Here is a 22,289-nt window from a genome sequence, read left to right as displayed (position 1 = left end):
AAATAAGTTCTTCACCCTTTTCTCTCTTCTTTTTCTGGGACCTCTCTAATGTGAGTTTTATTATACTTGATGCTATTCCAGAGGTCCCTGTATCTTAATTTTTCAAATTATTTCTTCTTTTTGCTTTTCAGCTTGGATGATTTTTACTACCCTTTCTTGCAGATTGCTGATCTGTTCTTCACATCTTTTAATCTGCTGTCGATTGTGTCTGGTGTATTTTTCATTTCAGTTATTGTATTCTTCAGCCCTAATTGGTTCTTTTGTATATTTTCTCTTTGTTGAAGTTCTCACTGAATCCGTCCATTCTTCCAAGTTTGCTGAGCATCTCTGTGACCATTACTTTGAACTCTTTATCAGGCTGACTCCTTATCTCTGTTTCATTTCGTTATTTTTCTGAGGTTCTATCTCGTGGCCTTGTTCTTTCATTTAGAACATACTCCTCTGTCTCCTCGTTTTGTCTGACTTTCTCTGCTTGTTTCTAAAATTGTTCTTTCCAACTTTTCCCTCTTCAAAATATGTTGCTTTGAACAATGAATGTTAGTTATAAAGTCAAGCAAGAAGAAACATTTTTCAAAGTATTGTCTGGTCATTTCTCTCATTGGAGCTGTGGTGGGGTAGGTGGCAGAGGACAGTGCTCTTCTTTTTCTGAGTTCAGAGCACAGGAGTCAGGCAGATGGAGTTAAACTTAGTAGCCTTTGTTACTAATACATGCTAACAGATTGGAGGATGTGGTTTGGGTGGGTATGTAGCCACAGTGGGCTTCCCAATTCTTTATCCCAAATTAGGCACTTCCCCACACAGTTGTAAATGGAGGAAACAAATGTTTGATGCCCATCCCACGAAGATGAGAGCAGACCTGAATTCATGTTACCATGGGTGAGCACATCTTTTCAAAAAAGAGATTTGGAATCTCCTAAGCACTGCCTAGTGCCTTCTCCCCAATTCACTCATTAGGCAAATCTCCCTTCCTGCTGTGAGGGAGGTAGAGATAAATCCACTTGTGGGTAATGATGGTTTACCTCTAATTTCTGACTGGATTTAAATTAAAGTTAGTCCTGTCTTTTGTACATACCAACTCTCATAATGATGAGAGGTTGGACAGAGCATACTAGGTGGTAAAGAGAAGTCTGTTTTGTGTTTAATAATCCACAACATAGATAACTCATTTGTTGATTGATTTTGGTAAACCAAGTTTTATCTGGAGGAAAAGAATAATTCTTTCCAGGAAGAGTTTCCTCCATTTCAGCCTCTTTGGTTCAACTAAAGATTTTCTCCTTCAAGTTCCGTGTCTTGTGGTTTAAAAAATTTGTGCTTATAAATGCAGTCTATTAACTGTTCCCAATAGGAGTAAAGATCATTTCCATTGCTGTATTTTTATTCATAAAACATTAAAATTTATAATTTAAATTACACTTTAGACTTTAAAATTTATAATTTAATTAGAAAGCTGTTTTGTGCCTCATGCCTAGTCGTTATTGAGCCACATGACAAACTTTTATGTGTTCATTTTCAGTCAGTTATAGTTAAAAATGTAGGTATTTTTCCTGAAGATGATGAAGTAACTGGCATAAAAACTCTCAGCTCAGGAGGACCTAAAGCACATTCCTGGCCTGCAACTCTTTGGTCTTTTGACCTGAGGCAAACTGCAATCTTTCTGAGGCCTTCTTGTCTCTTATGTAAAATTAGGGACTTTGGGATCCCTGGGTGGCGCAGCAGTTTGGCGTCTGCCTTTGACCCATGGCGTGATCCTGGAGACCCGGGATCGAATCCCACATCAGGCTCCCAGTGCATGGAGCCTGCTTCTCCCTCTGCCTGTGTCTCTGTCTCTCTCTCTCTGTGACTATCATAAATAAATAAAAATTAAAATAAAAAAATTAGGGACTTTGACTAAATTAGTGACTACCTTTTGGAAAACAATATTTTTTTCAAAGAATGGAACTTAATTTGTTTTTGTTTTGTTTTGTTTTTTTGTTTGTTTCTGTTTTTGCATTAAACTGTATTATACAAAACCGAGACCAGTGGAGCTGTGTAGCTAAAAGAGAGATGAGACTACAGCTGGAGACTTTTGTCCCTCAATCCTACAGTATCCCCAATGGAACCTTAGATTTCTATGATTGGTAGTTTGGAAACAAACTGTTATGAGAAAATCCTTCTAATTAATGAGTCTTCGAATTAAAATTTGCTGATACGTTGTTTTTATGTGTATAATTTTCTTACCCTCTTATGTTTTTGATAAATGGAAAAGTATAAATAAAATTGCAAATATGTTCTCTTTATTAATGGATTGCAAGCTATTTCTACCATCTAACTCAATTCTCACCTGGAAATAAACCAGGGTCACAGAAGCAAGTATTTAGGAAAAGACTTTTGGCGAAAAGATCATTATATTCCTTTGATCGTTCCTTAAGGAAATGAAGGCAGGCACTTAAGTGACTGGGCCACCTAGGCACCACTTAGTACCGTATTTAGACCCTATTTTGGGAATTCAATGAGAGGATGCCTTTTATAAGAAATAAGAGCATTCTAGATGGGAATATTTGTAATGCACATTTGATCCTTGACCAACATGGAATTGAAGCTGCAGGTCTAGTTAGCCTACACATGGACTTTCTTGGCTGTTGTGTTGTACTGTATTTTCTCTTATGTTTTTCTCAATAACCTTTTTTTCTCTAGCTTACTTTATTTTAAGACTATATTATATAACACATGTAATGTACAAACCATGTATTAATGGACTGTGTTATTGGTAAGGCTTCCCATCAACAGTAGGCTATTAGTAATTAAATTTTGGGAGAATCAGAAATTATACAGAGTTTTGACTGCACGGGGGTAAGTGCACCTAACCACTGTGTTGCTCAAAGGTCAACTGTAGTCTGAAATATTCCTAAATATTTCATAATTAAGTAGATAATGATAACTATAGTAAGTCAGGTGCTTCAAAAATTGGTCCTAATTCATAGAAAGGAAACAAAGTTACAGTTAAAATTTCTTTTCCTTGTTTCTAATTCTAGAAACGTATCAATGCGAAACTAAGTTGGAAAACTAGTGCTAGCTTATATTTTTTCCTTTCCTGAAGCAGATTTTCTGAAATCTCTGTGTTCACATGAAAAGAAGTACATCAGTCATCATATAGATAACAAAATAGTTTTACTCAATATTACCGGGAGAAATTCCACATGACTTTATGTAGTCCCACTTCCATTGTTTTATGTATTTAAGAGTCTGTGCTGAAAAATAGAGCATACAACATACCTCAAGATTTTGTTGAGTGCAAAATCAAAAGTGCAAAAGTGCAAAAGTGGAAAGTTCATTCGGAGGAATAATTTATTAAACAAATGATTAATCTCTCATAAAGGGCACTTTTTCTGAAAATCACAAACTATTAAAGTGTAAAATGACTCTTGTTTACAATTTTGTAACAGAAGTTACAAAGATCCTTCAGAAGTTATGTATATTCTTTTATTTCACATTCCTAGCTCCATTGGTTTCTTTACTATTTTTTATTTAAATTCAATTAACTAGCTTATAATGTTATGATATATATATCATGCCCGGAGCCAAAGGCCTACTCTCAGCCACTGAGCCACCCAGGGGTCCCAAGATTTAATTATTTATTGGCTGAGTAATATTCTGTTCTCTCTCTCCCTCCCTCTCTCTCTCTGTCTAATAAATAAATATGATACTTATTTATTTATATCTACATCACATCTTCTTTATGCATACCTCTTTCAAAGAACATCCATATCTCTCAGGTTGGCTATTGAGGATATTACTGGTATAAACATATGGGTGCAGGTGCCCCTTTGGATCCCGACCAAAGTGATCTTCGGGATTCATACCTTCTAGCGCAATTGCTGGGTTTTACATAGGTAGCTCCTTTTTCAACTCTTTGAGGAACCTCCGGTACTGATTTCCAGAGGAGCTGCACCAGGTTGTATTCTCACCAACATCATAAGAGGATCCCCCTTTCTCTGCATTCCCGCCAACATCTGTCATTTCCAGACTTGCTAATTTTGGCCATTATGAAAGGTGTGAGGGGGAAACTCACCGTGGTTTTGATTTGTATTTCTCTAGTGCCAGCTGATGTTGAGCATGTTTTCATGTGTCTGTTGGCCATATGTATGTCTTCTTTGGAGACATGTCCTTTCATTTCTTCTGCCCATTTCTTCATTGGGTTATCTTTCTTTGGGTGTTGACTTTGATCAGCTCTTTATAGACTTTGCATACCAGCCTTTTATCTGATAAGGCATTTGCAAACACCTTCTCCCATTCTGTCAGTTGTCTTTTGGTTTTGTCAACTGTTTCCTTGCTGTGCAAAAGCTTTTTATCTTGATGAATTCCCAGTAGGTCATTTTGGGATCTGGTGACATGTTCTAGCAAGAAGTTGCGGCAGCCGAGGTCACAGAGGTTGCTGGCTGTGTTCTCCTCTAGGATTTTGATGGATTCCTATCTCACATTTGGGTGTTTCATCCATTTTGACTCTATTTTTGTGTATAGCATAAGAAAATGGTCCCTGTTTTATTCTTCTACATGTGGTGGTCTGATTTCCCACACCATTTGTTGAAGAGACTGCTTTGTCTCCATTGGATTTTCTTTCCAGTATTGTTGAAGAGGAGTGGACCATAGAGTTGAGGGTCCACTTCTGGGTTTTCTCTTCTGGGCCATTGATCGACATGTCTGCTTTTGTGCCAGTACCATACTGTCTTGTTGATCACAGCTTTAAAATAGAGCTTGAAGTCCGGCTTGTAATGCCACCAGCTATGGCTACCTCTATCAACATATGTTTGGCTATTCGGGGTCTTCTAAGGTTCCAAACAAATCTTACCGTTATTTACTCCAGCTGTATAAAAGGAGTTGGTAGTATTTTGATAGAGATTGCATTGAATATATAGATTGATGGAGCTAGCATAAACATTTTAACAATATTTAATTCTTTCAATCCATGAGCATGGAATGTATTTCCAGTTCTTTACACCTTTCTCAATTTCTTTCCAGAATGTCCTGTCATCTTCAGAGTATAGATCCTTTGTCTCTCTGGGTAGGTTTATTCCTAGGCATCTTATGGTGTTTGCTGCAATGGTCAATGGAATCGACTCCTCAGTTTCTCTTTCTTCCATCTCATTGTTAGTGTATAGAAATGCAACTGATTTCTGTGCATGGATTTCCTATCCTGCTGCTTTGCTGAATTCAGGAAAGGGTCCTAGCAACGTTGGGGTGGAGTCTTTTGGGTTTTCCACATAGGATATCATGTCCTCTGAGAAAAGTGAGAGTTTGAGTTCTTTTCTGATTCAGACGCCTTTTTATTTCTTTTTGTTGTCTAAATGCTGAGGCTATGTCGAACAACACTGGTTGTCCAGAGAGTGGACTTCCCTGTCGTGTTCCTGACCTTAGTGGCAAAGCTCTCAGTTTTTCCCCTTAAGAATGGCATCAGGTGTGGGCTTTTCGTAGATGGCTTTTATGATATTGAGATATGCTCCCCCCCCTCCCTGCACTGCGAAGAGTATTGATCCGGAAAGGGTGCTGCACTTTGTCAACTGCTTTTTCTGCATCTCTTGAGAGGATCCTATGGTTCTTATCCTTTCTTTTATTTCTGTAGTGTATCACATTGATTCATCTGCAGATGTCGAATCACCCTTGCAGCCCAGGCATAAAACCCACTTGGACATGGTGAATAATCCTTTAATGTACTGTTGAATCCTCCCAGCCAGTGTCTTGGTGAAAATTTTGGCATCCATGTTCATCAGGGATATTGGAGTGTAATTCTCCTTTTGGGTGGGGTCTTGCTCTGGTTTTTCGATCAGAGTAATGCTGGCCTCACAGAGAATGCTGGAAGGTTTCCCTTCCATTTCTAATTTTTATAAACAGCTCCGAAGAATAGATTAATTCTTCCTGGAATGTGTGGTAGAATTCTCCTGGGAAGCCACCTGGTCCTGGACTCTTGGTTGTTGGCAGATATTTGATGACTGCTCCCATTTCCTTGCTGGTTATGGGTCTGTTCAGGTTTCCTGTGTCTTCCTGTTTCAGTCTTGGTAGGAAGGGATCCATTTCTTCCAGATTGCTTAGTTTGTTGGCATATAGTTGCTCAGAATGTGTTCTTATAGTTGTCTGTATTTCTCTGGTGCTGGTCGTGATCTGTCTTCTTTCATTCATGATCTTATTTCCCCAGATGTGGTTTTCTTTTTTAAAATTCCCCTGGCTATTCGGGGTCTTTTCTGATTCCACACAAATCTTAAAATAATTTGTTGTAGCTCTCTGAAGAAAGTCCATGGTATTTTCATAGGGATTGCATTAAACGTGTAAATTGCCCTGGGTAATATTGACATTTTCACAATGTTAATTCTGCCAATCCATGAGCACGGAATATTTTTCCATCTCTTTGTGTCTTCCTCAATTTCTTTCAGAAGTGTTCTATACTCTTAGGGTATAGGTCCTTTACGTCTTTGGTTAGGTTTATTCCTAGGTATCTTATGCTTTTGGGTGCAATTGTAAATGGGATTGACTCCTTAATTTCTCTTTCTTCAGTCTCATTGTTAGTGTATAGAAATGCCATTGATTTCTGGGCATTGATTTTGTATCCTGCCACGCTGCCAAATTGCTGTATGAGTTCTATCAATCTTGGGGTGGAGGCTTTTAGGTTTTCTATGTAGAGTATCATGTCATCGGCAAAGAGGGAGAGTTTGACTTCTTTGCCAATTTGAATGCCTTTAATGTCTTTTTGTTGTCTGATTGCTGAGGCTAGGACTTCCAGGACTATGTTGAATAGCAGTGGTGAGAGTAGACATCCCTGTCTTTTTCCTGATCTTAGGGGAAAGGCTCCCAGTGATTCCCCATTGAGAATGATATTTGCTGTGGTCTTTTCGTAGATGGCTTTTAAGATGTTGAGGAATGTTCCCTCTATCCCTACACTCTGAAGAGTTTTGATCAGGAATGGATGCTGTATTTTGTCAAATCCTTTCTCTGCATCTAAAGAGAGGATCATATGGTTCTTGGTTTTTCACTTGCTGATATGATAAATCACATTGATTGTTTTACGAGTGTTGAACCAGCCTTGTGTCCCGGGGATAAATCCTACTCAGTCATGGTGAATAATTTTCTTAATGTACTGTTGGATCCGATTGGCCAGTATCTTGTTGAGGATTTTTGCATCCATGTTCATCAGGGATATTGGTCTGTAATTCTTCTTTTTGGTGGGGTCTTTGGTTTTGGAATTAAGGTGATGCTGGCCTCATAGAACGAATTTGCAAGTACTCCATCCCTTTCTATCTTTCCAAACAGCTTTAGTAGAATAGGCATTGTTTCTTCTTTAAACGTTTGATAGAATTCCCCTGGGAAGCCATCTGGCCCTGGACCTTTGTGTCTTGGGAGGTTTTTGATGACTGCTTCAATTTCCTCCCTGGTTATTGGCCTGTTCAGGTTTTCTGTTTCTTCCTGTTCCAGTTTTGGTAGTTTGTGGCTTTCCAGGAATGCGTCCATTTCTTCTAGATTGCCTAATTTTTTGGCTCCGTTCTCTTTTTGATATGTCTGGCCAGGGGTTTATCGATCTTATTAATTCTGTCAAAGAACCAGCTCCTGACTTCATTGATGTGTTCTACTGTTCCTTTGGTTTCTATTTCATTGATTTCTGCTCTGATCTTTATGAATTTTCTTCTCCTGCTGGTTTTAGGCTTTAATATTCTGTTCTTTTCCAGCTCGTTTAGGTGTAGGGTTACGTTGTGTATTTAGGACCTTTCTCATTTCTTGAGAAAGGCTTGCATTGCTATATACTATCCTCTTTCGATGACCTTTGCTGCATCCCAAATGTTTTGAGCAGTTGTGTTTCCATTTTCATTTGTTTCTATGAGGTTTTAAAATGTGCCTTACTGCCCCAGTTGGATTCTTTAACCTCTGTGTATTTGAATTCTTTCCAAATTTCCTGTCAAGATTGAGTTCCAGTTTCAAAGCATTGTGGTCTGAAAGTATGCAGGGAATGATCCCAGTCTTTTGGTACCAGTTGAGAGCTGATTTGTGACTGAGTATGTGATCTGTTGTGCAGAATGTTTGTTCCATGTGCACCCGAGAAGAATGTGTATTCTGTTGTCATAGGATGGAGTGCTCTGAAGTTATCTGTGAAGTCCATTTTGTGCAATGTGTCATTCAGAGCCTTTGCGTCCTAGTGGATCATCTGCTTAGATGATCTGGCCATTACAGTAGTGTTGTGTTAAAGTACCTACTATTATTATATGACTATCCATGTGTTCCTTTATTTTTGTTATTAATTGCTTTATAAGGTGGCCTGGGTGGCTCAGTCGGTTAAGGCTCTGCCTTTGGCTTAGGTCATGTTCTCAAGGTCCTGGGATCAAGCCCTGATCAGGCTGCCTGCTCAGTGGGGAGCCTGCTTCTCTCTTTCTTGCTGCCACTGCCTGTGTTCTCTGTGTGTGTGTGTGTGTGTCAAATAAATAAATAAATAAATGAAATCTTAACAGAAAGTTGATTTATATAGTTGGCTGCTCCCACTTTAGACACATTAAAACTTATAATTGTCCAATTTTAGTTTTGGATAGACCCTTTAATTATGGCATAGTGAGTTTCTTCATCTTTTGTTGTTGTTGTTTCTTCTCTTAATGCAGTCTTTGGTTTAAAATCCAATTTGTGGGATGACCAGGTGGCTCAGTGGTTGAGCATCTGCCTTCGGCTCAGGTCATGATCTAGTCCCACATCAGGCTCCCCGCACGGAGCCTGCTTCTCCCGCTGCCTGTGCCTCTGCCTTTCGCTCTCTGTGTGTCTCTCATGAATAAATAAATAAAATCTTAAAAAAATCCAATTTGTTTGATTTAAATATTGCCACTCCAGTTTTTTTTCATGTCCTTTAATATGATAAATGGTTTTCCACTCCCTCACCTTCAATGTGAAGTTGTCTTTGTGTCTAAAATGAGTCTCTTTCAGATAGCATATCAATGGGTCTTGCTTTTTTTTTATCTACTGTGATACCCTGTGTGTTTTGGTTGGGGCATTTGACTTGTTTACATTCAGAGAAAGGATTGAAAGATATGAATGTAGTGCCATTGTATTATGTGTAAAGTCCGTGTTCTGATCTGTGTTACTTTTGGGCTCTCTGTTTGCTTAAAGTTTCCCCTTTACCACTTCTTGCAAAGCTGTTTTAGGGATCACAAATTCTTTTAGTTTCAGTTTGTGCTGGAAGCTTTTTATCTCCCCTTGTATTTTGAATGAGAGCCTTGCTGGATAAGATTCTTGGCTGTAGACTCTTCTCCTTGAGCACCCTGAGTATATCATGCCAGCTCTCTCTGGCCTGCTAGGTCTCTTTGGATAGATCCGCTGCCAGTTGAATATTTCTCTCCTTCTTGGTTCAGGGCCTCGTGTTCCAAGCTGCTTTCAGGATTTTCTCTTTGGGTCTGAAATTTGCAAGCTTTGTTATTATATTGGAGATATTGACCTGTTTTTTATTGATTTTGAGGAAGGTTCTCTGTGCCTCCTGGCACTTGAGTGCCTGTTTCTTTCCCCAGATGAGGGAAGATCTCTGCTATAATTTGCTCAAATATGCCTTCTGCCCCCTCCTTCCCCTCTTTTTCTGGGATCCCCATTATTCTAACATTGTTTTGCTGTGTGGTACAAATCATCTCTCAAATTCTCCTGTCATAGTCCAGTGGTTGTTTCTCTCGCTTTTCCTCAGCTTCTTTATTCTCCATTGTTTTGTCTTCTATATCACTACTTCTCTGTGAAGCCTCATTTATCCTAGCAGTTAGAACCTTCATTTTTGATTGCATCTCACTGAGATTAGCCTTTTTTATCTCAACTTGATTAGATATCAGTTGTTTTATTTCTCCAGAAAGGCATTCTCTAATGTCCTCTGTGTTTCTTTTAAGCCCAGCTATTATCTTGATGGTCATTATTCTGAACTCTCGCTCCAGCCTCTTCCTTCTATCCATGCTGATTAGGTTCCAGGCAGTCAGTACTACCTCTTGTTCTCTTTGTGGCGGTGAGTTTTTCCATCTTGTCATTCTGTCCAGAGAAGAAGAGATGAGTGAGAGAACAGAATAGAAAAATATCAAGAATGACCCCAGATAAATACATGCTAAACAAATCAGAAGAGACCCGAAGCCAATTTAAAGGTTAACAAAGGAGATAATAGAATTAGAGAGATCAAGAGAGCAGAGCAGTACACCGATACTATGTGAATTTTGGTCTTTTTGTTAGGAAATTGCATCCCCAAATGGTTAAGAGGAAACCTTGTATATATACAAAAATAAAATTAAATACAAGGAAAGTCTAGAATGTAAGTGTAAAATGGAAATTAAAAGTCAAAATAAAAAGGATATTATCAGCCAGTTGAACAGAACAGAGCAATATACTATATCATAAGTTTATTTTGGTCTGTTTGTTAGAAGAAACTACATCCCAAAATTGTAAAGAATGAAAAACTTCATTATATGCAAAAATAAAATTAAATGCAATGAAAGGATAGAATGTAACTGTAAATATGAAAATTAAGATAGATTTTAAAAATATTATAATCAGACAGATGAAGAGAATAGAGCAGTATAGTAGATTCTGGTTGTATTTTAGTCTATTTCTTAGAAGGAACTACTTCCCGAAATGGTACAGAAAGAAAAACTTCAATATATACAGGAATAATATTAAGAGCAATGAAAGGATTGAATGCAAGTGTAAAAAGGTAAATTGTAAGAGTTGATAAATGAAGAAAATGGTTGAAAGCAAAAAGAAAATTAAAATAGAAAGACTAAGGAGTCATGAGAAATAGCCATGAGTTCTGTATACTGTTTGCCCCTAGCACTGGAGTTCTGCAGCTCTGTATGATGAGTAAAGTTGGTCTTAGCAGGAAGTTGTTGCTGACCTCCTGAGGGAGAGGCCTGTTGCACTGATTCTTAGGTGTCTTTGCTTAGGGTGGGATTGCACCACCCTTGCCAGGGGGCCAGGCCAGGTAAGCAGCTCCAGATTGCTCTCTGTGGCTTTTGTTCCCTGAAGGCTTTCTGGGCAGCTTTAGAGGATGAGAATGAAAATGGTGGCCTCCTAATTTCCAGCCCTGGAATTGAAAGATCTCACTCCCTACTGTGTCTCCCTGGTTTCTGTCTGCACTCTGTATTCACCCAGCCTGTGACCAAGCATTTTTATCTCAAGCACAGACCCCCTTTCGATTTTCCAAACTTTGCAGACCCCTGTAGCTCCCATTCACACTGTGCCTCTGGGGGGAAGGAGGAGGTCTTGCCCAGTTTTTCCTGCTTGGAAAGTGGTCACCTGACTGTTCCTCGGTTTGGGGTTTATGGCAACACTGAGCTGAATACCCACTCCTGGGCTCACTGATTGCAACTGGCTTCCCCCGCTCAAACGCCTTGGCAACTGCCATACTCAGGCGCCGCCCCCATTCCTTCTGTGACCCCGCCCCCCCAGGGATCCTGAGACCACACTGTCCGTCCCACTTAGGATGCTGCCCCCCGTTGCCACCTGAGCATCTTTCAGACAGGGATGTCCTCACTGGAACAGACCTCTTAAAAGTTCTGGTTGTGCACTCTGCTGCTGTATCACTTTCCAGGACTTGCCTTCTAGCTTCCAGAGGTTCCCTGCCGCCCTGGTTTAATCTTCTGATATATGCCTCTGATTCATTTCTCCACACCTCCTACCTTGCAGAAAGCGGTCGCTGTTCTATTTGTAGAATTGCAACAATTCTTTTCTTGGATCTCTGTCTGAGTCCACAGGTGTTCAGAATGATTTGATACCTATGTAGCTGAATCCCAGACACCAGACAAAACTAGGGTCTCCTACTCCTCCACCATCGTCCTCTTCTTCCAGAAATTCTGTATATTCGATTGATCAATATTAATTGTACTTTTTATTAGAATCCTCTAAACAGCATTATAGGTTTCTTCTCAGTTATCCAGATTAAAATAAGTAGGGATTTATTTTATTTATGTGATTAGCTTTCTATTTAAGCAAATTGTAGCTTTTACTTTCTAAAAGTATCATTTCCAGACCACGTTTCATAAGCAAACTAAAATTCCTACAATAATGTCTCTTGTTTAACTTGAACATTGTAAGTAACGTTTAACTTATTTCAGATGCAGCAGATGTTGGAAGACAGTATACTCAGAGAACTAAAAGAAGGTATGTTGCCAAATTCACAAATTTAGATGGTCATTAATTTCTGAAATAAACCACAAATAGTAACTGGCATCCCTTCCCCTTGTTAAAATTTTGTCTAGATATATCTAATAAAAATGTAAAACATAAACATAGTGAATAAGAGACTTAATCCTCATTTGGTCATCGTGTTTCATACCTTTTTTATTTTTATTTTTTAAGATTTTATTTATTTATTTCATGATAGCCACACAGAGAGAGACAGAGAGGCAGAGACACAGGCAGAGGGAGAAGCAGGCTCCATGCAGGGAGCCCGACGTGGGATTCGATCCCGGGTCTCCAGGATCGTGCCCTGGGCCAAAGACAAGGCGCCAAACCGCTGTGCCACCCAGGACCCCTCATACCTTTTTTAAAAACCTGCAGCCTGTATGCCTGTTAGCACTTTTGGCTGTAATCTTCCTTCACTTGTGCCATCGCTATGGAACTGTCAATCTGAAAATGTGGGCGTTCTCAAATTCTTGTTTCTGCTAGTGGTAGAAGACCAAACAGACCAGACTTGTCTCAGTAATACTTAGTTAAGCAATTATATAGTTCATATAGCTGTCCCTTGACAGGTGACATTTCAATCTCCAGCCACTGGTTTTGCCATTGGGTAAAAATTCCAGGTTTCTTAGCATGGAATATAAGCACCCAAATCAATTGGTTCTTGCCACATTGGTGAGCCTTCTCTGTCGCCATTACCCTACTCTGCTGCTTTGCAGAGAGTAATCTTTCAGGTATCAGCCTTCCTATTCCCTCCACAGAAAAGCAGACAATATTGATAGAAAACCAGGATGTCCCTTCTGTGTGTTCTTATAATGTCTTGTTTTTAAACCTGCCATGATATATTTGACTCTAGATATTGCCTGTTAGATTTTTCAGTTGATAGTATATGATTGTTCAGGGGTGGACTGTGCCATCAGCTTGCAATCTCATCTTGTAATGAGAAAACCAGAAGCGCTAGTGTTTATCCACAGTAGTAATTAATTCAATGGGCAATCGTGAGCAAACTTGATTTAATAGTAATCTTGTATTTTATATTGTAGTTATATGTAGATATTTTCATCCTTTTAACACTCAGAAGATTCCAACTTTTTTGTTACTAACTTCTAGTTAACTACAAAGTATTTCAGATAAAGAATATTATTCTTCTCTTTTCAGTTGCTCATGATTGAGAATCAGGATTCTGTAGATCTTCTCCTTTAGGACCTACTGACGAATCAAATGTAAATCAAGATCTAGTACTTGCAAGCATCACGAGAATATGTAGAGATTTTGAATAGAAAGTATATGATCTGAAAGCTATATAGTAAAAGTTTATTACCTAGATGTTTAATATAACATTTTAATTGTTTCCCAGTAAATATCTGATGTACAAAAAATCTTTATTAAAGGAAATTTTGTTATATCGTGTGTAATGAAAGTTTATATATTATTTTAAAGCTATGTTTCTTGGCATCTGATTAAATTTAAGCATATTTTCTACATGGAACACCAGCATATTGAGTTTTACAGGCTCCAATCTGCCCAAGTAGATCGGACCAAGTTGTTGATAATGTTTTGGGGCTGGTAATTGGTAGTTGTTTTTTTTTTTTTTTTGTATTTTCTATGTTTTATTACTAGACATATGGATTTAGACACACATCATTTTGATATACTGCTGCTAAAGCTATCACCAATGTTTGTATGTATTTCAATTTTTATAGTGCCATAAACCCTGTGTATAATTTCAATTTTAAATACTTATTATTCATAGTTCTTTCCTCATGGTGAAAAAGATTTGCCTAAGGCTTTTTATCTTTTCTTTTTTTTTTAATTTACTTTTTGAGAAGAGTCTTAAAATTAGAGAAAAGAAAAAAAAGAGAAAACGACCTTTTCCCTCCAGAATGGTTTGAAAGTAAATTGTTAATTTATGCCCAATTCCTGTGGCCCCTATATCCTGCAAGTCAGTACATTCCACATAGCTACCGTACAACCCTGCCAATCAGAAAATCAACACTAATACAATTGTCCCTTGAATAATGTGGAGCTTAGGGGGGCACTGATCCTCTGTGTAAAATCTGTGAACTTTTGACTCCCCAGGCACTTAACTACTACTAATCTACTGTTGACCAGAATATTGTACCAAAACAGTCAATTAACCTATTTTTTGTGTGTTATATGTATTCCATTCTATATTCTCCTTATAAAGTAAGCTAGAGAAAAATGTTATTAAGAAAAATCAGAAGAGGGTAGCCCGGGTGGCTCAGCGGTTTAGTGCCGCCTTCAGCCCGGGTGTGATGCTGGAGACCCGGGATCAAGTCCCACATCAGGCTCCCTGCATGGAGCCTGCTTCTCCCTCTGCCTGTGTCTCTGCCTCTCTCTCTCTCTCTCTCTCTCTCTGCCTCTTATGAATAAATAAAATCTTTTAAAAAAAGATCAGAAGGAAGAGAAAATACATTTACAGTACTGTGTTTTTTAAAAATTGGCATATAAGTACACCCATTCAAACTATGTTAGGTATACATTATGTTTTTAAATTTAAATTCAATTTCCCAACATTTAGAAGGGTCATCGTTTTCAGATAAAGTTTTCGATAATTCATCAGTTGCATGTAACACCAAGTGCTCATCACGTCACATGCCCTCCTTCATGACCATCACTGATTTACCCCATCCCCCCATTCACTTCCCTTTCAGCAACCTTCAGTATGTTTTCTGGAGTTGAGTCTCTCATGGTTTGTCTTCCTCTCTGATTTTTCCCCATTCAGTTTCCCCTCCTTGCACTATTTCTTATATTCCACCTATGAGGGAGACCATATGATCATTGTCTTTCTCCAGTTGACTTGTTTCACTCAGCCTGATACCCTCTAGTTCCATGCCCATTGATGTAAGTGGTAGGTTTTCATCCTTTCTGACGTCTGAGTAATATTCCATTTTGTATGTATATCACATCTTTTTTTTAAAAGAATTCATCTATTTACTCATGAGAGAGAGAGAGAGGCAGAGACACAGGCAGGGGGAGAAGCAAACTCCATGCAGGGAGCCGGACATGGGACTCTTCCCGGATCCCAGGATCATGCCCTGAGCCAAAGGCAGACACTCAACCGCTGAGCCACCCAGGGGTCCCATACCACATCTTCTTTATCCATTCCTCTGTTGAAGGACATCTTGGCTCCTTCCACAGTTTGGGTATTGTGGATATTGCTACCATAAACATTGAGGTGCAGGTGCCCCTTCATTTCACTACATTTGTATCTATGGGGTATGCAGGGAATGATCCCAGTCTTTTGGTACCCCACAAGTTTGATGACTGATTTGTGACTGAGTATGTGATCTGTGTGCAGAAATGTTTGTTCCATGTGCACCCGAATAGAATCATGTGGTAAATTCTGTTGTCATAGAGATGGATTGCTCCTGAAGTTATCTGTGCAGCCATTTTGTGCAATTTGTCATTCAGAGGCCTTTTCGTCCTAGTGATCATTGCTTAGTGATACTGGCCATACAGTAGTGTTTGTGTTACAGTCCCTACTTTATTTAATGACTTCCATGTGGTTCCTTTATTTTTGTTATTATTGCTTTATAATGTGGCCTGGTGCTCAGTCTGTTAAGGCTCTGCCTTTGGCTAGGTCATGTTTCACGTTCCTGGATCAAGCCCTGATCAGGCTTGCCTGCTCAGTGGGGAGCCTCTCTTCTCTCTTTCTTGCTGCCACTGCCCTGTGTCGTTTGTGTGGTGGGTGTTGTGTCAAATAAATAATAAATAACATGAAATCTTAACAGAAAATTTTAATTTTATAGTTGGCTGCTCCCACTTTAGACACATTAAAACTTATAATTTACCAATGTTATTTTGGATAGCACCCTTTAATTATGGCATAGGAGTTTCTTCATCTTTTGTTGTTGTTTTTTCTTCTCTTAAGCGCTTTGGTTTAAAATCCAATTTGATGGGATGACCAGTGGCTCAGTGGTTGAGCACTGCCTTCCGGCTCAGGTCAGATCTAAGTCCCCACATTCAGAGGCGTCCCGCACGGTAAGCCTGCTTCTCGTCCCGCTGCCCTGTGCCTCTGCCTTTCCCTCTGTGTGTCTCTCATGAATAATAAGATAAAATCTTAAAAAAATCCAATTTGTTTGATTTAAATGATTGCCCACTCCAGTTTTTTTTCATGTCCTGCTTAATATGAAAATGGTTTTCCCACTCCCTCACCCTCAATGTGAAGTTTCTTTTGTCTAAAATGATCTCTTCCTATAGCATATCATGGGTCTTGGCTTTTTTTTTTATCTACTGTGATACCCTGTTGGTTTTGGGTTGGGTCATTTGACTTGTTTTACATTCTAGAAAGGATTGAAGATATGAATGTATTCATTGTATTATGTGTAAGTCCGTGTTCTGATCTGTGGTTATTTTTGGGCTCTCTGTTTGCTTAAAGTTTTCCCTTTACCACTTCTTTGCACGCTTTGTTTTAGGGAGCACAAATTCTTTTCAGTTTCAGGTTTGGTGCTGGAAGCTTTTTAATCTCTCCCCTTGGTATTTTGAATGAGGCCTTGCTGGATCAAGATTCTTGGCTGTAGATCTCTTCGCCTTGATCGAACCCTGAGTATCATCAGCTCTCTCTGGCCTGCGAGGTCTCTTTGGATAGTATCCCTGCCAGTTGAATTCTCTCCTCTTGGTTCATGGGCCTCGTGTGTTCCAATGTTCTTTCAGGATTTTCTCGTTGGGTTCTGAAACTTGCAAGCTTTGTTATTATATTGTAGATAGTGACCTTGTTTTTTATTTGATTTGTTAGAGTGTTTCTCTGTGCCTCGCTGCACTTGAGTGCCTTTTCTTTTCCCAGATGAGGGAAGATCTCTGGCTATAATTGGCTCAAATATCCTTCTGCTGCCCCTCCTTCCTTTTCCTCTTTTTTCTGGGATCCCCATATTCTAACATTGTTTTGTCTGTGTGGTAGCAAATCATCTCTCAATCTCCTGTCATAGTCGCCAGTGGTTGTTTCTCTCTCTGCTTTTCCTCAGCTTCTTTATTCTCCATTTTTTGTCTTCTATGACACTACTTCTCTTGAAGCCTCATTTTCCGAGAGTTGAAACCTTCATTGTTGATTGCAGTCTCACTGAGATTAGGCCTTTTTATCTCAACTTGATATAGTATCAGTTTGTTTTATTTCTCCAGAAAGGGCATTCCTAATGTCCTCTCTGTGTTCTTTTTAACCAGCTCTTATACTTGATGGTCATTATTCTGACTCCTCCTTCGCCTCCAAGCCCTCCTTCCTTCGATCCATCTGTTAGTTCCAGGCATCGTCTACCTCTTGTTCTCTTTTGGCTGTGAGTTTTTCCATCTTGTCATTCTGTCCAGAGACGAAGAGATGATTGAGAGAACAGAAGAAAAATATCAAGAATGACCCCAGATAATACATGTAAACAAATCGAGAAGAGACCCAACAATTTAAGGTTAACAAAGGAGTCATATAAATTAGAGGATCAGAAGCAGACAGTACACCGATATACTTGAATTTTGGTCCCTTTTTGTGTAGTGAAATTGCTCCCCAAGGTTGTAAGAGAAACCTTGTAATATACAAAATAAAATTAATAACAAGGAAAGTCTAGAATGTAACTGTAAATGGAAATTAAAATCCATAATAAAAATATATTATCAGCCATTGAACAAAACAGAGCAATATACTATATCATAAGTTATTTGTCTGTTTGTTAGAGAACTACATCCCAAATTGTAGAAAATGAAAAACTTCATTAATAGCACAAAAAAATAATGCAATGGAAAGGATAGAATGTACTTAATATGAAATTAAGATGATTTTTAAAATATTATAGGTCAGCGATGAACAGAATCAGAGCAGTATAGTAGAATTCTGGTTGTATTTTAGTCTATTTTTAGAAGGAACTACTTCCCGAATGAGTACAGAAGAAGAACAACTCAAATATATACAGGAATAATATTAAGAGGCAGTGAATGATTGAATGCCATGTAAAAAGGTAATTGTAAAGTTGAATAAATGAAAAAATGGTTGAAAAGCAAACAGTAAAACTTAAACTAGAAAGACTAAGGAGCATGAGAAATAGCCATGCTTCCTGTATACTGTTTGCCCCTAGCACTGATTCTGCACTCTGTAGATGAGTAACAGTTGTTCTTAGCAGGAATTGTGCTGACCAATCCTGAGGGAGAGGCCTGTTGCACTGTTCTTTAGGTTGTCTTTGCTTAGGGTGGGATCTGCACCACCCTTGCCATGGGGGCCAGGCCGGTAAGCCGCTCTCAGATTGCTCTCTGTGGCTTTTTTTCCCTGAAGGCTTTCTGGCAGCTTTTTAGAGGGATGAGAATGAAATGGTGGCCTCCTATTTTCCAGCCCTGGAATTGAAAGTCTCACCCCTACGTTCCCCTGGTTTCTGTCCTGCACTCTGTATTCCCCAGCCTGTGACAAGCATTTTTAATCTCAAGCACAGACCCCCTTTCGATTTTCCAACTTGCAGCGACCCCTTAGCTCCCATTCACACACACTGTGCCTCTGGGGAAGGAGGAGGTCTTGCCCAGTTTTTCCTGCTTGGAAGTGGTCACCTGACTGTCTGACTGTTTCCTCGTTGGGGTTTATGGCACCTGAGTCTGAATACCCACTCCTGGCTCACTGATTGCAACTGGCTTCCCTCCCTCAAACGCCTTTGCAACTGCCATACTCAGTAGCCCGCCCCCCTTCTTCTGTGACCCGCCCCCCCAGTGATCCTGAGACCACACTGTCCGTCCCTTATAGGATTGCGCTGCCCCCCGTTTGCCACCTGAGCCTCTTTCCGACAGGATGTTCCTCAACTGTAACAGACCCTCTTAAAAGTTCCTGGTGTGCACTCTGCCTGCTGTACTCACTTTCCAGACTTGCCTTCGATGCTTTCCAAGGTTCCCCCTGCCGCCCTGGTTTAATCTTCTGATATATGCTCTGAGATCATTTCTCCACACCGTCCTACCTTGCCGAAAGCGGTCGCTGGTCTATTTGTAGAATTGCACCAATTCTTTTCTTGGATCTCGTCTGTAGTCCACGTGTTTCAAGAAATTTTGATACCTATGTCGCTGAATCCCAGACACCAGACAAAACTAGGTCTCCTACTTCTCTCCACCATCGTCCTCTTCTCTAGAATTCTGTAGATGATCGATTGAATCAATTTAATTTAACTTTTTTATAGAATCCGTCTAACAGCATTATAGGTTTTCTCAGTTATCCAGATTAAAATAATTAGGGATTTATTTTATTTATGTGATAGGCTTTCTATTTAAGCAAATTGTACTTTACTTTCTAAAAGTAGCATTTCCAGACCAGTTTCATAACAAACTAAATTCCTACAATATGTCTCTTGTTTAACTTGAACATTGTAATCTAACGTTTAACTTATTTCCGATGCAGCAAGGTTCGGAAGTACATAATACTCAGGAACTAAAAGAAGGTATGTTGCCCAATTCACAAATTTTAGATGGTCTTAATTTCTGAAATCAACCACAAATAGTAACTGGCATCCCTTCCCCTTGTTAAATTTTGTCTAGATATATCTAATAAAAAATGTAAAACATAAACATAGTGAATAAGAGACTTAATCCTCATTTGTCATCGTTGTTTCAACCTTTTTTTATTTTTATTTTTTAAGATTTTATTTATTTATTCATGATAGCCACACAGAGAGAGACAGAGAGCAGAGACACAGGCCAGAGGGAGAAGCAGCCGCATGCGGGGGAGCCCGACTTGGGATTCGTCCCGGTCTCCAGATCGTGTCCCTGGGCCAAAGACAGGCGCAAACCGGCTGTGCCACCCAGTGGACCCCTCTACTTTTAAAAACCTGCAGCCTGTAATGCCTGTTATCACTTTTGGCTGTAAATCTTCCTATCACCAAGACTTTAATATCACAATCGCTAATGAACTGCTTAATCCTGAAATGTGGGCTCGTATCTCAAATTCTTTGTTTCTTGCAGTGTAGAAAGACCAAAAGACCAGACTTGTCCTCAGTATCTTAGTTAAGTCAATTATATAGTTTCATATACTTCCCTGACAGTGACATTTTCAAGTCTCCACCCTGGTTTTTGTCCATGGTAAAATCGAGGTTCTTTAGCATGGAATATAAGCAACCCGAAATCATTTGGTTCTTGCCACATTGGTGACCTTCTCTGTCCCATTACCCTACGCTGCTGCTTTGCAGAGAGTAATCTTTCGGTATCCCCCCCCTCCCTGCACTGCGAAGAGTATTGATCCGGAAAGGGTGCTGCACTTTGTCAACTGCTTTTTCTGCATCTCTTGAGAGGATCCTATGGTTCTTATCCTTTCTTTTATTTCTGTAGTGTATCACATTGATTCATCTGCAGATGTCGAATCACCCTTGCAGCCCAGGCATAAAACCCACTTGGACATGGTGAATAATCCTTTAATGTACTGTTGAATCCTCCCAGCCAGTGTCTTGGTGAAAATTTTGGCATCCATGTTCATCAGGGATATTGGAGTGTAATTCTCCTTTTGGGTGGGGTCTTGCTCTGGTTTTGCGATCAGAGTAATGCTGGCCTCACAGAGAACGCTGGAAGGTTTCCCTTCCATTTCTAATTTTTATAAACAGCTCCGAAGAATAGATTAATTCTTCCTGGAATGTGTGGTAGAATTCTCCTGGGAAGCCACCTGGTCCTGGACTCTTGGTTGTTGGCAGATATTTGATGACTGCTCCCATTTCCTTGCTGGTTATGGGTCTGTTCAGGTTTCCTGTGTCTTCCTGTTTCAGTTTTGGTAGGAAGGGATCCATTTCTTCCAGATTGCTTAGTTTGTTGGCATATAGTTGCTCAGAATGTGTTCTTATAGTTGTCTGTATTTCTCTGGTGCTGGTCGTGATCTGTCTTCTTTCATTCATGATCTTATTTCCCCAGATGTGGTTTTCTTTTTTAAAATTCCCCTGGCTATTCGGGGTCTTTGATTCCACACAAATCTTAAAATAATTTGTTGTAGCTCTCTGAAGAAAGTCCATGGTATTTTCATAGGGATTGCATTAAACGTGTAAATTGCCCTGGGTAATATTGACATTTTCACAATATTAATTCTGCCAATCCATGAGCACGGAATATTTTTCCATCTCTTTGTGTCTTCCTCAATTTCTTTCAGAAGTGTTCTATACTTTTTAGGGTATAGGTCTTTAGCGTCTTTGGTTAGGTTTATTCCTAGGTATCCTTATGCTTTTGGAGTGCAATTGTAAATGGGATGACTCCTTAATTTCTCTTTCTTCAGTCTCATTGTTAGTGTATAGAAATGCCATTGATTTCCTGGGCATTGATTTTGTATCCTGCCACGCTGCCAAATTGCTGTATGAGTTCTATCAATCTTGGGTGGAGGCTTTTAGGTTTTCTATGTAGAGTATCATGTCATCGGCAAAGAGGGAGAGTTTGACTTCTTTGCCAATTTGAATGCCTTTAATGTCTTTTTGTTGTCTGATTGCTGAGGCTAGGACTTCCAGGACTATGTTGAATAGCAGTGGTGAGAGTAGACATCCCTGTCTTTTTCCTGATCTTAGGGGAAAGGCTCCCAGTGATTCCCCATTGAGAATGATATTTGCTGTGGTCTTTTCGTAGATGGCTTTTAAGATGTTGAGGAATGTTCCCTCTATCCCTACACTCTGAAGAGTTTTGATCAGGAATGGATGCTGTATTTTGTCAAATCCTTTCTCTGCATCTAAAGAGAGGATCATATGGTTCTTGGTTTTTCACTTGCTGATATGATAAATCACATTGATTGTTTTACGAGTGTTGAACCAGCCTTGTGTCCCGGGGATAAATCCTACTCAGTCATGGTGAATAATTTTCTTAATGTACTGTTGGATCCGATTGGCCAGTATCTTGTTGAGGATTTTTGCATCCATGTTCATCAGGGATATTGGTCTGTAATTCTTCTTTTTGGTGGGGTCTTTGGTTTTGGAATTAAGGTGATGCTGGCCTCATAGAACGAATTTGCAAGTACTCCATCCCTTTCTATCTTTCCAAACAGCTTTAGTAGAATAGGCATTGTTTCTTCTTTAAACGTTTGATAGAATTCCCCTGGGAAGCCATCTGGCCCTGGACCTTTGTGTCTTGGGAGGGTTTTGATGACTGCTTCAATTTCCTCCCTGGTTATTGGCCTGTTCAGGTTTTCTGTTTCTTCCTGTTCCAGTTTTGGTAGTTTGTGGCTTTCCAGG

At 39.4% G+C, this 22,289-nt stretch overlaps 1 protein-coding gene across 5 annotated transcripts in view; it reads left to right on the top strand.

Annotated features, from left to right (window-relative positions):
• Positions 1 to 22,289, top strand: part of LOC119878798 (ankyrin repeat domain-containing protein 26-like) — a 68,820-nt gene that overhangs the window by 29,851 nt on the left and 16,680 nt on the right. Inside the window, exons 7-8 of one of the 5 annotated variants that reach the window (XM_038589369.1) lie at positions 12,069 to 12,114; positions 13,291 to 13,375. The exons of 2 other annotated variants lie outside the window; for them this stretch is intronic. In XM_038589369.1, the coding sequence (XP_038445297.1) occupies positions 12,069 to 12,114; positions 13,291 to 13,304 (60 nt within the window). In that variant the 3' untranslated portion in view covers positions 13,305 to 13,375. Of the gene's footprint in view, positions 1 to 785; positions 864 to 12,068; positions 12,115 to 13,290; positions 13,376 to 22,289 lie in introns of those variants that run through there. 2 more of the 5 variants (XM_038589370.1, XM_038589368.1) reach the window with 2 other exon arrangements.

This window comes from Canis lupus, unplaced genomic scaffold (genome assembly GCF_011100685.1).
Source record: "Canis lupus familiaris isolate Mischka breed German Shepherd unplaced genomic scaffold, alternate assembly UU_Cfam_GSD_1.0 chrUn_S1924H2123, whole genome shotgun sequence".
NCBI lineage: Eukaryota > Metazoa > Chordata > Mammalia > Carnivora > Canidae > Canis > Canis lupus.
Note: the sequence above shows the minus strand (reverse complement) of the source record. Positions and strands in the feature narration are given on the sequence as shown.